Source organism: Panulirus ornatus, chromosome 12, assembly GCF_036320965.1.
Source record: "Panulirus ornatus isolate Po-2019 chromosome 12, ASM3632096v1, whole genome shotgun sequence".
Taxonomy (NCBI): Eukaryota; Metazoa; Arthropoda; class Malacostraca; order Decapoda; family Palinuridae; genus Panulirus; species Panulirus ornatus.
In genome coordinates, this window is record NC_092235.1 from 19485262 (window position 1) to 19501249 (window position 15988).

The 15988-nt window shown below is 43.6% G+C and overlaps 1 protein-coding gene across 1 annotated transcript in view; it reads left to right on the plus strand.

Moving 5' to 3' along the window:
- Positions 1-15988, plus strand: part of LOC139751828 (uncharacterized) — a 1080599-nt gene that overhangs the window by 605711 nt on the left and 458900 nt on the right. The window contains 1 exon segment of the mRNA XM_071667449.1: positions 13336-13507. Within this exon segment, the coding sequence (XP_071523550.1) occupies positions 13336-13507 (172 nt within the window).

Sequence of the window (15988 nt, forward strand, 5' to 3'; positions counted from 1 at the left end):
CAACGCCAACATCGCCCTCCTCCATCACCACCACCACCACCACCTTCCTCCTCGAACACCACCACCCCCACCATCTCCAACAGTACATTTCTTACTTATCACTACCTGCCAGTACAAAGTAGACCCTAAGCCATCACACCACCAACATTATCTCTGTATATATATATATATAAATTAGAGAGAGAGAGAGAGAGAGAGAGAGAGAGAGAGAGAGAGAGAGAGAGAGAGAGAGAGAGAGAGAGATCCAGTAGTCTTATGTAGACCTACAAGCATGCTAGACTTTGATCCTAAGATCTTATTAGTTTAAGAAATCTATTTCCTAGTAACAAACACTGAAGCCAGACCATCTGGAGGCTGCCCCACCACGCACCAGGTGGCCAGCCAGGTGGTGTGGCATAACCAGCCAGATGGTGTGGTATAGCCAGCCAGAGGGTGTGGTCTGGCCAGCCAGGTGGTGTGGGTTACCCAGTCAGATGGTGTGGTATAGCCAGCCAGATGGCGTGGTCTGCCCAGCCAGATGGCGTGGTCTAGCCAGCCAGGTGGTGCAGCCAGCCAGATGGCTCCGCTCCCTTCCCTCCCTGACACACAATGACGTCACCCAATACATTCAGGAAACTTTTTTTTTTGTAAGACTCCAGGACCCAGTCCCCCTCCTGCATCTGGCTACCCTGAACTCATGGTGAAGCCACTGTTGTGGGCGATACACTAGGGGTAGTGTCCAGGTCTGACACTCTCTTTAAGGCTAGTATTATAGACGATACACTAGGGGTAGTGTCCAGGTGTGACACTCTCTTTAAGGCTAGTATTATAGACGATACACTAGAGGTAGTGTCCAGGTGTGACACTCTCTTTAAGGCTAGTATTATAGACGATACACTAGGGGTAGTGTCCAGGTGTGACACTCTCTTTAAGGCTAGTATTATAGACGATCCACTAGGGGTAGTGCCCAGGTCTGACACTCTCTTTAAGGCTAGTATTATAGACGATACACTTAGGGGTAGTGTCCAGGTGTGACACTCTCTTTAAGGCCAGTATTATAGACGATACACTAGGGTTAGAGTCCAGTTCGAAGCTCACTTTGGAAGCCACTGTTGTTAGCGATGAAGTCCGGGGTATGTCTCGTCCAAACCTGGGCCCGCCTCCTTCCAGAGCTGGGCTGGAATGCCCGGGAATTCTGTGTGCAACACGCGAGAGAAAATGTGACATGAAATGAAATCACGTACCGGAGAGGCGACCTGAATACTGAGGGTGTGAAGATGTTGGCCCATACGGCAGGAAGCAAGGTGTACTCTCTCTCTCTCTCTCTCTCTCTCTCTCTCTCTCTCTCTCTCTCTCTCTCTCTCTCACACACACACACACACACACACACACACAGCATTTGACAACACGTACTCTCTCACGACTCGTTATTTCTTAACTCTAGCCCTCTCTCCTGTGGTGAGCACTACGCGCGCGGGCCTTACGCAAGCGGCAGATGGCTCATCGTACGTACACCTTAGGAACACAAGTAGCCTCTCTCGCCCCATAAAGACAGATGAAGGGCGTGAAAGAATGAGTTTAATCATGAAGGGACAAACTTGCAGGCATGTGTGGTCGCCTGGAGGGAGGCTACACACACACACACACACACACACACACACACACACACGGTACTGAAGGGGGGATGAAGTTCAAGATGCGCGTCCTGCAGATGTTCCTCGCTGACGCAGGTGTGGTCGTAATACCTGCTCCTCGTGAGACAGACATATTCCTAATACTTATTCATTGCGAGTCTCTGCACTGAACATGTCATACGCCATTGTATTTTCGGATTTCTAATGTCTCCAGATTCGAATGTCAGAAAAAAAGATTCGAGGTTTAGGTGTCAAGCGTCCTCACACTTTAGGTTTCTGACTTTGCTGCACTTTATAGAGTGAGCGAGGCGTCTGTGCACTTTAGGTATTAGTCGTGTTCGCACTTTAGGTATCGGCCGTGTTCGTAGTACTTTAGGTATCGGCCGTGTTCGCACTTTAGGTATCGGCCATGTTCGCACTTTAGGTATCGGCCGTGTTCGTACTACTTTAGGTATCACCCGTGTTCGCACTTTAGGTGTCCAACTTCTCGAAACATTATGCCTGCTGTTGTGCCTAGGACGTGGCTAGGACGCACTCTAGCCAGTCTGTGCTGGTTAGCTATCCAGTGACGGTCAAGGGGGTTGCCTAGGACGTGGCTAGGACGCACTCTAGCCAGTCTGTGCTGGTTAACTATCCAGCGACGGTCAAAGGGGGGTTGGGGAAGTTGGCGTTTGACGAGGGTGGATGGAACAAGTTGCCGGAGTCTGCCACCCATGTCAACTGGGCCTTCTTGCCTCCCTTTTTGCGAGGTGCCTTTGGCTTCGGCTGACAGCCTGAGCTCTGCAGAATCCGTTTCCCCACCGGAGGTCTACATGGCTCTATCTACGCTGGATCCTCCCCACTCAAATGAAGAGATGATACTGGCATGTATTGGGAATAGAAGACACGGGATTTTAAGTGAAAGATGTGCCACACCAGTAGAAGACGAGGGCGTAGGGGCAAGGTAGAGAGAGGGTGGGAAGGGAGAAGACGATGGAGAAAATTAGAAATTAGAAAAGAAAAAAAAAAAAGCGATAGGCGTAGGGAAGAGAGGTGGCTTCCACCAGTGACTGAAGTCACCGACCATGGCCAGTGATATCGCCCCTTCCCCTCACCCTTATACCACCATCCTCTCCACCATGAACTTGTAGGGAAGCAGCACCATTCTTCCCGTACTGTGGTGTTGGTCAAGACGTCAGAGAGGAGAGTGATCGTACAACGTCATTCCCTCAGGTGTGAGATGAACCAGTAAGAAAAAAGGATGGTGGTAGCACGAAAGAAATAAGGTGAGGTGTTGAACACGAACAGCAGGAGTGTCTGATTATGATTATGATAAAGACTTAAAAACAGTCTCATGATTATGAGAAAGAGTAAAGAGAAACAGTATCCATGAAGCAAGCGGGATAGAACAAATCTTATTTTTTGTGAAAGATTAAGACACAGATGAGGAAGACATCGCACGGAGGAAGTACATTATATACAATCTCATGGCCCAATAGAAATGAAGACAGTATTGAGGATTCCATGATCGAAGTCTTCCCGTTACTGGAGAGGGTAGACGGAGGAACACTAGGTAACAAAACTGGCCACGTCCCACAGAGAGCTGGAGTGAGATGTACACAGATTTTAAACACCCTCTCGCACGGTGCTTTCGTTAGCCGTGTGTGTGTGTGTGTGTGTGTGTGTATGTGTGTGTATATGTGTGTGTGTGTGTGTGTGTGTCTGTGTGTGGAGCAAGAGGATGGGCATCGAATGTCCGTTATCGAGGTGAGGCGGTACAGCAGGGAACTCCTGGGCAAGACGAACAGCGGTGTTGTGTGACGGGACAATATACAATACCCAACGCAAAAGGAAAAATTACGCATACTGCGTCGCGGGAAGAAAGACGCATGCGCAGAAGAATTCATGAGTGTAAGTGCTCACGTAGCGCCATACGTAATGGCAGGTGTATTTCCGTATCGTAGAAATATTTGATAAAAAAAAAAAAGAAATTTGGTATGTGAAGAAAGCGATCGAGGCGGTGTTCGGACGCTTGTATAATGACGTGAATGAAATATGAACGAAGATAGAAAATTGGACTTTATATCGGTGGCCGTGAGGTGTAAATAGATTATATCCCTTTGAGAGAGAGAGAGAGAGAGAGAGAGAGAGAGAGAGAGAGAGAGAGAGAGAGAGAGAGAGAGAGAGAGAGAGAGGTTGAGAAAGATAGGGAGGTGAACAGAGAAAGCCCGAGATAAAAGAGAGGAATCGAGAGTTTAAAGGTACAGTGAATGAGGTGTGAGCCACAGGGAAGGAAGAGATTGATTAGACGAAAAAGAGAGAGAGGAAAAAAAAATCGCAAGAAAAGATACGAAAGTTTTGGGGGAAATGCCAGAAAATAATGATCGGGAACTTAAACTGTAATTGTATCCGTCAGGTAAATGATATTCTTTTGTAAGATCAAAAGATGAGAAGAGAGAGAGAGAGAGAGAGAGAGAGAGAGAGAGAGAGAGAGAGAGAGAGAGAGAGAGAGAGAGGAGATGGGGTAGAACATGCAGGGAGGAGCACCATTTGTCCCTGCTGTGGTAAAAGAGATATTCTCCTCCTGTGGTATATATGAGAATATTATTGTTGTTGTCCGGGATATTTGTATGTCACTGCCTGTCATACGAGGCTATTGGGACGGACGCTGTGGTGGGGGGGGGGGGGGAGGTGAAGCATGGGGGGCGACTGGTGACCCTCCCCTTCCCAAGTATCATCCCTCGCTAAATGTAGGAATAGAGGAAAGGGCCAAGTGAGGACTACTGTGACAGGCTGGGGGTCGTCTGTCCGTTCGGGCTACGAGGGAGAGGGCCAGCAGGTGTTGACACATTAGGTCGTAACGCCAGATGGATGGTCGTTACGTGCTGGGCCGGGGCGGGCGGGAAGGGGTGATGGAATGGACGACGCGAAGTGGGAGAAATAATGTCACGAAGCAGTTGTCTCTATTGCACGGCTGGGTGATGCATGTCGGCCACGGGGGAATGACGCGATATCTCGGTGTTTAGGGGAAGGCAGAAGAAACGTAGCTTTTGAAGGCATCAAAAGCTATTGAGGAAGACGTGTGAGAAATGTGGGTTGTAGAAAACCAGGCGATGGACGAAAAAATAAAAACTTACACACCGAGTTTTATTATAAGAGTGATGGACTGTAGTATGTGCACACACGAGTGTAAGACTCCCTCCACACACCCACACCCACACACACACACCCACACACACACCCACACACGATCATCAATCCAGTAGATGCCTCAAGCATGGTAGCGGTATTGTATTTCTCAGTAGTCGTAGATGCTGTTGCTTCGTGTGTTGCTGCCTTTGCTACCTTATGTAGGGTAGGTCTTCCCCTTCTGCCGTTAACCCCTTGGCCGCGGAGGTTGGAGCACGACGGTACGATCTCTGGCCTCAAGGGGGGTTAACGTGGCGATGATTAATACAGTTTGATCACTAGTGTTCGTTGTGATGATTAATAGATTGGATTAGTAGTGTTCTGGATTGGGATTAATTCTTGGCGATGCCGAGCTGTAGCCAGTAGACGAGGATGTGTTGTGTTTGACTCATAAGTTCCAGTCTTGTTATTATTATTATTATTATTATTATTATTATTATTATTATTATTATTATTACTATGATGAGTATGGAACCTCACAGTTTTACTGCTACGCGAGATTATTATGGCTGATAGATTATATGTAATTGAAGTAATATGTCCTTGTCTTATGCAGCATGTTGTATCTAGTAGACTTGATATTTATGAATTGGTGTTACCGGACCCCGCCTGCAAGAGGTTACTTTGGAAGTAGAGGGGGGGGGGGGGGGGGAAGAGGAAGAAAAAGAGTCACTTTAGCTACGGTTTCTCATCGCCGGCTGACGAAACAGAACACAGTCTCGTCAGACAACTTCTTGCTTCAAAGGAATCCATCCTGTCCTTGCTACTGATCGTAGCGCAACCTTAAGAGCTACAGACTGTACTTGGTTTCTTCAGCTGAGGATGTTAGGATGACTGAGCCTCATACAGATGACTTTTCACACGTGATGTAACCTCAAGCAGGAAAAGTCCAGTAATACCTATAGTGTACACTGAATATATATATATATATATATATATATATATATATATATATATATATATATATATATATATATATATATATATATATATATATATATATATATATATATATATATTCCTTCGAATCCACGGGGAAATGAAACACGATAAGTTCCCAAGTGCACTTTTGTGTAATGATCACATCATCACGCGCTTGTTTGTGATCTTTTCCATTCAATCAATCAATATATATATATATATATATATATATATATATATATATATATATATATATATATATATATATATATACTCAGGACCTCTTTCCACAGGCTCGTGAAGGCCAAGGCTGCTCTGTTTCCAGTAACAGGGAAATGTGGACTCCTCTGAAATCCGAGTGAGAAGTTCTTTGACCAGACTGTACTCCCCCCAGTGAGACGGCCTCGCCAAAGGATGACTTTTCACTCGCCGTGTAACCTTATCTCAGTTGGAGTCCGGTAACACACACACACACACACACACACACACACATACACACACACACCTCATGAGGCCTGTTATGTACTAGTAATGGCCGGGTAGAGGGAAGCAGAATTCTAAGGGTCCCCTGCGTGATGTATTCATTGGATACGAATTTCACAAACAACCTCGAAAAGGACCCAATGGTCTGTTGCCATTTGAATTCCTGTGTATTCGCTTGATATCAAGTCTGAGAGCGCCACACTGTGGAGGGGGCGGATCCACACGTCGCGGAAATAGAAGCTTCGCTGTTTCAGTTCGAATGCTCAGGAGTGTTGCCAGTTTCAGTGAATCAGTTTCGTATAATCAACACACCTCTTTTTTTTTTTTTTTTTGTCAAGAGGTCCAGTTTTTGATTACGTGGCTATCATCAGGGAAGTGAACAAGTGTAGGTAAGTTTTACTCGATGAAAGTGCAGCTTTTGACGGATAGGATTAAAGTTCTGGTATATTCCAGAAGGCAACACTGGGTGTCAGTTCAAAGGTTTGATTTTCTCCTCTCGTTGGAGTCTATTTTGGGCTCGTGAGTTTCATTACTGTTCCTACTTTTGCTTTAGAGGATCAGTTTAAGACCTTTGATACTGCCTGAGCCAAGAAATGTTAAAAAAGAAATATAGGTCATTAAGAAGGTAGAGAGATTAGACAGGAAAGCAAGGACAAGCTTGTCAACAAACACGGACATACAAAGTATAGTGTTAGAATTTGTTTCAGTTTGGGCTACAGTTTGGTATGGATTTAGATAAGGTAATGTACACACAGTGAAAAAAAAGTAGCTGACTTCTTCCTTGTGAAACATTGAGAACTCAGACGAAGTGCTGTGAGAAATGCCCATTGTTCTGGCCAAACATTAGTAGCCCAACTTTCATAAAATTGTAATGTATCGATTGCCAGTGATATTTCCTGTCATTTGCCACAATAAATGTTTTATTGATTTGATATTTCGACGGGAGTAACTCTTAAGATGGAGTACCATAATTGTTCGGAAATTTTTCTCACGTTCACGCTTACCAACCCTACCGAGACGACACGAGTCGTATTGATCAATTCGAAATTCATCGGACCCATCCATGAAGATACATTTTTTTTTTCTGTTTGTACCAAGACCTGTTAGTCATAGCAAGATCCACAAGGAAGAGACTAGAGGGAGAGATGGAAGAGGAACCACCAGAGAACAGATGTTCAGAGATGGTACAAGTGTTAAGAAAAAAAAGACGACTGGAAGTTTATACAACTAGAGGATTCTAACAGATTCAGGACTCTATTCAGGGGATCATGGATGGTGTCATGAGATTTGAGAGTGGAACATAAGTAGGATCTGTGGAATATAATCACTGGATAGCAACAGAAATTCAGGGTAGTAGAGGGGACTCGGGGGTTACATATAATCAGAGGAAAGGCCATTTTTATACATGTATCTAGATGTCTTGGAGGAATGCTCAGTAAGAGAAAAGGACGAAGGCACAGCGAGTCTATTGATGATAGTGGACAGTAAGTGCAGGAGCAGTTTTGACAGCTGTTCAGTACGAGGGAAGGAATAGAACACACATAAACTCGATAGTAATGGGCAGGGAGATGCAGAAGAAGCAGAAATTTCGCCACATGACCAACAGACACAGAGAATGAAGGCTGATGTAGAGAAACATAGACGCGGGGTCATACAGATGGAGCAGTTAAGTATGTTTATGGCCAAGTTGATGAAGGGTTAAGAAAAGTACAGAGTACACAGGACCAGTGCTTGTTAGGTAAAAGGAGAAATCTATGAGGGAAAGTGAGAGACAGATTGACAATTCATCATTGAAGGATGTAGCTGAAAAGTGTGTGGCACCAAGATTAGAAAGATTGGTAAAGCAGAAGGTCAATTGACGTCAGTCATTGATTACTTTTGGATTGGAAGATCATACACCAGATTAGGAAGAAAGGGGAAAGGAAGAAATGGATATCATAACATTAATGGACTCTTAAGAGAGTTGCCGCATGCAATTTCGGTGATAAAAGAGAAGAATGGGTGATTATAATGATGACGTATGGCGGGCGACCAGTAATGGTTACGTTCGACTTGCATTTAGGTAGCTAGGAGGTACTTAGGCAAGCTGAGAAACTTATACAAGGTGGAATTCAATGGGGTCATTCATCTTATGTAAGAATCAGGGGAAGAGAGTGAGAAAATCGAAGACTGCACAACCAGAAGACAGAAAGCTGTGGACACCAGACGAGGCAAGAGAAAGGAACAGCAACATAGAGAGGGCAGGAGTGTTAGGTGAGGGTAATGTCAAACAGAAAGTAAGTCATCGAAATGCCAGTAGATTAACAGCTTATGGTAAAGGGCTGGAATTCAAGGATCCTGCAAGGGAAGGTGCCTCTCATATTGTTGGAGTCGTGGAAACGCAGCTTGCTGATGAGATACGGTCTCACCTGTTGTAAGGGATTGGGGGAGGCTCGACCCCTGGTAATTAAAGACAGCCTCCGGTTTCAAGAGACACTGGAGGATGGCCTTTCAGACAAAGCATGATAGGGAGAGGGACTACAGGGAGGGCTTGCATACTAGAGTTGATATGATACAATCCTCCAAAGAACTTTAAGTATCCAGAACAAATTTGCAGTGACAACGATGATTATTTATCAACGAACGATCGGGATATAACACTCAACTCTCAGGGATAGTAAAGTATTGATGATGGGGGAATATCAGTTATAAAGAGATAGACTCGGGGAATTTAGATTCTTGTGATGATATAAGACGTCATGGAAACACAAGTTCATACAGGATAATATTCTAGACCAACATGTCAGTAAACGCTTGTATGAGAGGGACTGACACACCTACCAATGGCAGATCCTATCATCACATACTACCGTGGATAGTGAGGGTATTCAATATGATACACCACCTGGAAGAAGTGATGATATATTGCTCAAGTTTGATTCTGCGGTGAACGAGGATATTCAGAGAGCAGAGGTGAGACCAGACTAAAAGAGATATTATTATGGAAATTAAAGAAACCTCAACAATTTCTGTGGTAACGTGGATCAGGAAATTGAGATCGTAGGCAGGAGCCACGGCTTTGTGGTGAGATGAACCATGAAGGTGTAGGAACGCGGTTACCTCAAGCCTCAGACACAGACGAAATGGTTTGATTTGATGTTTCAGAAAAGGAAAGGAGCTTTGAGATATGCAGTGGCAAATGTAGATGGTATCCCAGCCAGCCAGCTATTGCAGGGTACATGAAGATGAGGAACAAGAATACCAAGACAAAAAGAGAAAAGATGAATAAAGAAACTTGGAAAAGGATCTTGGACGAGGCAGGAGAAAATCAAAAAATCTTTTCCTTAAAGTCATCATGAGTCAGTTGAAGAGCAGCTAATCAGGCTAAGGGATTCAGAGGGAAGACTTTGGTAGAGGGTGATGTAAGGATATGAGGAACTGAATGACGGAGTTCGTGTGTTTTGCCGTTGGAAGACCTTACAACCAGCACCACTGAGACGGAACGGGGTGGAAGTGTGAAACATCCCTCGAGATATCCAGAAAAGACATGAATGGGTCTTGACAAGGCTCATAGTTCTTATGAAACTTCACCATACGTGTTGAAGATGTTTGCACATATGCTAGAGAAACCTTTTGAAGTACTGTTCAAAAAAAAAGGTTGGGATAAAGTGAAGGAAGGCATCAATGTGATCATTTTGGGAAATAAGCTTTGGGACTGTGTCAGAAGCGCTTGGGGGCCACCATCGTGCCTAACCTGTTACCACATTAAGAGATAGCCAAGGAAACATGCTGTCTACTGACAGTTATTAGAATAGCCTTCAATTATGGGGGTGAGGAAGTGTTTAGGAAGCCGCTCATATCCTACACAAGGCTTAAACTAGAATATGCTTCTCAGGTTTGGTCACCCGCACATAACTTTCCAGATCAGGGCAACAATGATGGTACCGGAATGAAGATAACTGAATTACAGAGCTTTAAAGTTGTCCGACTAGGAAGAGAAAAGTAAGGGGTGATCTGATCACAACCTTATAACTTTTTAAGACATCTATGTAGTACATAGTCAACGGTTCTTCGAGAATTGTAGGAGTAGAACCATCAGAGAATGTAATAGGAAGTTAAGAAATTCTTTAAAAAGATGTTAAGAAGTGCTTTTAAAGTATAACAACAATGGATGAACGGAATAAGATGACTTTGAGGACATGGCCATGGCATACGTAAATTTAAGGTGATATATTGTGGTAAAGAATGTTCAAGAGATGTGGTCCCACGGGGGTCATACAAATAAGTAATTAGAAGGGAGAGCGTAGCTACTTAAGCACTAGTAGTCAGTACTGCGTAGACGCCATATCGGAGTGTTGTCATGCTGCACTGTACCCTCACCACCACCAAATAAATGCCTTTTACATCTTCAGATGAGGAGTATGCGGATGTGCACTTTGTTTACAGATTTTCCGGTTGAAGAATACAGACGACGATATGCAGACGAGAATTCCAGACTGAATGTTTTCCACTGTCGTCAGACATTCGCAGGATATCGCTTTGTTTAGCCAGCATGTCTGCATCAGCTGAGCGCCCCAGACGACAAAATGCCGCCGAGCGGAATTAGGTTATGCAAATGCTTCAACTCAGTTCACGTGAGAGAGTACTCGTAGAATTTCCATCCTCCTTGTTGTTACCCTCCGAGTGCGAGGCTGTCAAATGTTACATGTGAAGGTCTGTATTTATACGATACACAGTTGAAGTCATGGCCACTACGATGCACAGCTGTATTTCTTGCCATTTGGCTCAGTGGATGCATCACACGTATCTATTGTATAGATGCCATTTGATCACCGACGGAGCTCAGTCTCCACAACAGTAGAATTAACGATAACAGTGGAATTAACTATACATTGCGTAGATTTTTCCATAAACGTGTTATATCCCCGGCAACCAACTTGCACGACCTACAGGAAGCGACGCCTTCACAGTTCAGTCAGTGGATTGGTCGTGGCGGACAACGATTGTGTGTGGCGGCTGATATCACCAGGTCTTACGTCTCAGTAATTTTGATCTGTTGGGCCACTTGAAGGCGACGACTTACTGGGAAAATCAACAGAAGAGCTGAATTGCCTGTTCGGATTATGAATGCTGCGGAATTCACACAGGTTGTGACGAATTATGTATCCTAGCTGACGGCGGCCATTTCTAAACACATTGTAAACATACTACACAATAGTACTCAATAAAACATTGTAATTATGTACAAATCACTCTGTCGCTTCAAATAACCAGAGTTCTGTCATCATTGAAAATGACCCATATTAATGTAACATTCATGACAGGAATTGACATCAAAAGTAAACTCATGAGGCATTTATATATATTCACGGAGGACGTGGAGTATTTTAGATACTTGGGAGTGGATAGGGCTGCAGATGGAGTTGAAGTAAACCATATGGTGACTGAGGAGAGCCAAGGCCCTGAGCATTATTGAGGAGTGTGTGGGAGGGAGAGGGCATTATCTGTGAGGGCAAGGATCGGTGTGTCTCGTGGTACAGGTGGCCCGACGGTGTTGCATGGGTGCAAGATATGGGCATTAGATCAAAGTTGGAGGAGGAGGTTCTGTTGGAAATTCAAAGTTTGAAGACCGTGCGGAGTGTGAGGAAGGGTCTTCGAATTAGAAATGATTGAATAATAGATGTCTGGTAGTAAGAAGAGTTATGTGTAAGACAGCCGAAGAAGGTGGACTGAAATGGTTTGGACATATGGAGAGGATGAGTGAGGAGAGGCTGAGGGTATGCATCTTCGAAGTGGAAGGAGATGTTGGAAGGATGAAGTGAAGGATGTTTTGAGTAATCATGGCCTGAACATGTAGGTTGGTGTACGGCATACTGCTCAGGAGAGAGCGAATTGGAGCGATGTGGTATACAGGAGTCCATGTGCTGTCGTTATGAAACAGTAATGGGAAACTAACCCAGGACTTCTCTGCAAGAAAGAGTCCTGGTGTTACACAGGGCCTTATTCCACTCCTTTTTAGAATGAGGAGTTCTTCGACGAGACTATACTGTCTGTGATACAGCCTCGCCAAAGTGATTAATATATAACCCGCGGTGCAGCCTGATGTACGCAGAATATAAAAAGGTGCATATATATATATATATATATATATATATATATATATATATTTATATATATATATATATATATATATATACACACCATCTTGAGCTGGGTCCTCATCTATCGACCAGCTCCGAGGGGTGGATGAACAGCTGGGTTGGCTGTTGACCGAGTGCTTTGCTCAGTATTCCAACCGTAGGCGGGCCTGTGTGTAAATCATGGTCAGTAACGCTAACCGCGACACCATGGAAACCCTCATATGGTTTGATTGAAAGTTCGTAATAATTTCTTAATCATATTGAAATTTTTCGTATTGATTTGTGAGCCATGTTTGTTTTCCAACACTTTCGGAATTTGGCACACACACACACACACACACACACACACACACACACGAGCCTCCAAGGACAGGGCAGCCGGCTCACAGCCAACCCAGCTGTTCCTTTCCTTTTAGGCAAGTTGATAAATGAGCTGTCTTTCTCATATATATATATATATATATATATATATATATATATATATATATATATATATATTCCTATGAGTCCACGGGGAAAATGAAACACGAAAAATTCCCAAGTGCACCTTCGTGTAATAATCACATCATCAGGGGAGACACAAGAGAGAAATATAACAGTCAGTTGATATTTCTCTCTTGTGTCTCCCCTGATGATGTGATTATTACACGAAAGTGCATTTGGGAACTTTTCGTGTTTCATTTTCCCCGTGGACTCATAGGAATGTCTTGATCACGCGCAAAATTGTGATCCTTTCCAATATATATATATATATATATATATATATATATATATATATATATATATATATATATATATAAAGTACACATGTAGCGACTGTACGTGAGATGCAGGTAAAACCTCAAGGAAACAAAATACGAAGTGTGATTATACGAAAGCGCTTGTCACCTCACATTTCCCGTTTCCTTGTGGTTTTTATTTGCTTATATATATATATATATATATATATATATATATATATATATATATATATATATATATATATATATATCCTAGTAGAATACTAACCCCGTAGCCCTGTTCTCCCACAGAGCGGATGCACGGTGACGGGTACCTGTCATCGCCGGAGCGGTCGCCTCGGCCGTACGGAGGGAGCGGCTCCTCCTACCTCACCCCCACGCCAAGCTACGAGGACCCTTACTACGGTGGCCAGTATGGCTCTAGGTCCGGCTCCGTCACCCCAATCATCGACGAGGAGGCCAGGTGAGGCGGGGAGAGCGGAGGGATGAAGTGTGAGGAAGGAAGGAAGGTGGTGAGGATAGATGAGGGAGGAGTGAGAGGGCAAGGCAGAGCGGAGGTGGTCGGTGATTTCATTTTTTGCCGCAGGAGCGGCGAATTTGCCGTGCACTCTTACACATCCCGTGGAGGGGTGTAAAACAGGGTACAGAGTGCACAAAAGTTTAGGGACCGGACCTCAGTCATTGAATTACCAGAGGTTACGTACTGATCTAAGTGTCAACAGAGATTGCGCAGCATTGACTGACCTGTTAAGTAGTTTGCCTGGTAAGTGAACTGTTAATACGTAGTGAACAGCAGTGATCGAATTACATATTAAGATCTGTTGTAAGTGAACAAATAGAATTAGTTAAGTTAGGGTACTTTACAAGTATCTGAGGTATAAGATTGATATGGATTTAATGATTTTACAAGTCATAGATTATCGTACATGTTTTCTTTCTTTCTAGGCCTTTCAGCCTTTTCATGGTAGTCCATATGTTCCTTCCCTTTAGTTATGCTCTTGAAGTGCTTCTGCCTTGTCTTTAATATGGGTTGTATCCTTACAACACAAAAGTATTCAATATTGATTCTTAGTTATTCATTAAACATTTTTCATCAGAGTTTCTACCTGTTGTAGAGGAATATTCTTGGAATCATACCACACAACACTGGATAGCATTACTGTACCTTCTCAGTATACTCACACGAAATTTAGTTTCTCATTCCGAGATCTCCATCAGTTGTACCACCCTGTATCACTTTCCCTGCTGGGTATATACCTATATATGGTAACACTGATAAAATCCTTAACCTTCGACTTATTTTTCTCAAATTTATCTTCATTGAATTCCATCAGGTCCACTTCTGCCCTCTTGTTAGTTGTGATCGGTTGCCTGTACCACGCCAAAAAAGACATCTTCCTCCTTAGACATTGTTCTGTTGCCTACCACTTTTGAACTGTGTCATTTAAAACTCTTCTATCCATCTTCCTAATTTTACCCTTGATGTTTTATATAGCTGCTTTTAGCAAAATCCCGTGGTTTACTTTGTCAAATGTTTTTAGCCAAGTCAAGAAAACGGCATCCATTCTTTTTCCTTGATATAAGCTTTTATATATGTTAATGTAATGAGCTAATAATTGGGTTTGCATACTTTTTTTTTTTTTTGTTTTACTCCTGGGGGAGGAGGTTGGTGAGATAGGCGAGGGCCATGAAAATGAGAGAGGAGGGTGATGAAAATGAGGGGAGGGGTGGTAAGAGTGAGGGAGGAGAGTAGTGAGAGTGAAAGAGGAGAGCCAGAAGGGTGGTTAGTGTGTGGCCGGAGAATTATGAGAGAGAGAGGAGTGATGAGAATGAGGGAGATGGGTGATGAGAGTGAGCAAGAAGGGTGGTGAGGGGACAAGAGGAGGTGGTGAGAATAAGGAACAAGGATGATAAGAGTGAGGGAAAGGGTGGTTGAGAGAAGGGACACGGATAAGTGTATGTGGCGTAAGTAGTGACAGAGGGTAAGTGTGAATGTGGAAGAGGATTGGAAAGAAGATGCAGGACTTGAATATGAAATGAGAGAGGAAGATGAGAAGAGAATGAGGTACTGAACAGAAAGTGGAGACGATAGATAAAGAGCGGAAGATGGATAGATATGAGTGGATAATGCTGCTGGATGATGATACTGGGACTGATGATACATATGTTTATGATTGTCGTTATTATATTCTATTTTGATTAATGCTTAGGGGTTACCCCCTCAACTTACGAGGATTGGACCTACGAACACCCGTACGAAAGAGCGAGTTCCAAAACAATTTTTAATTCTTAGTCCGACATACAATTAGTTACTCATACTATATCCAGTGATGTTTGATATAATGTTCTACTAACAGTTGTTAGTTCAGAACACAATATTTTATTCGTTAACACCGTCAAGTCTAGATCCCTCCTCTAATTTTATGCATTTCTACATATTTTCCGACATACGAATTAACCCGTTCGTAACCCAAGGACCCCCAGTCTTTCTTATAATTTCCTTAGAAGTAAACCAGTGGGAGCGTCTCAGTGGGTTGAAGACCCCCTTTTAGCTCCCTGAGAGTTGCAGTTAGGGTGGGAAACTAGTGGTAACTGAAGACAAAACAAGTGACATGCTCCAGTTATCTCTCCAACAATGATGTGGTAAAGTACTGCCACACAAGTAGCAAATAATGTGATAAAGACGTGACCATCGCACGTGACATCTTGACTCTGTCCTGTGACAGTGAAAAGAGGGAACGAATGTCCTGTTATCTGACGCAATGAGAAGACGAGTGTCTTGAGTGTCCTGTGACAGTGAAACGATGAGTGACGAGTGTCTTGAGGCGCCATGACAAAAAAAATGAGTGGTGAGCTTCCTGTGCCACCGTGAAAAACGTGTGTAGCGTTTTTGGTGACCACGACACCAAGGAGAAGAGTGCATTGCATCCATTGACCATCCTAG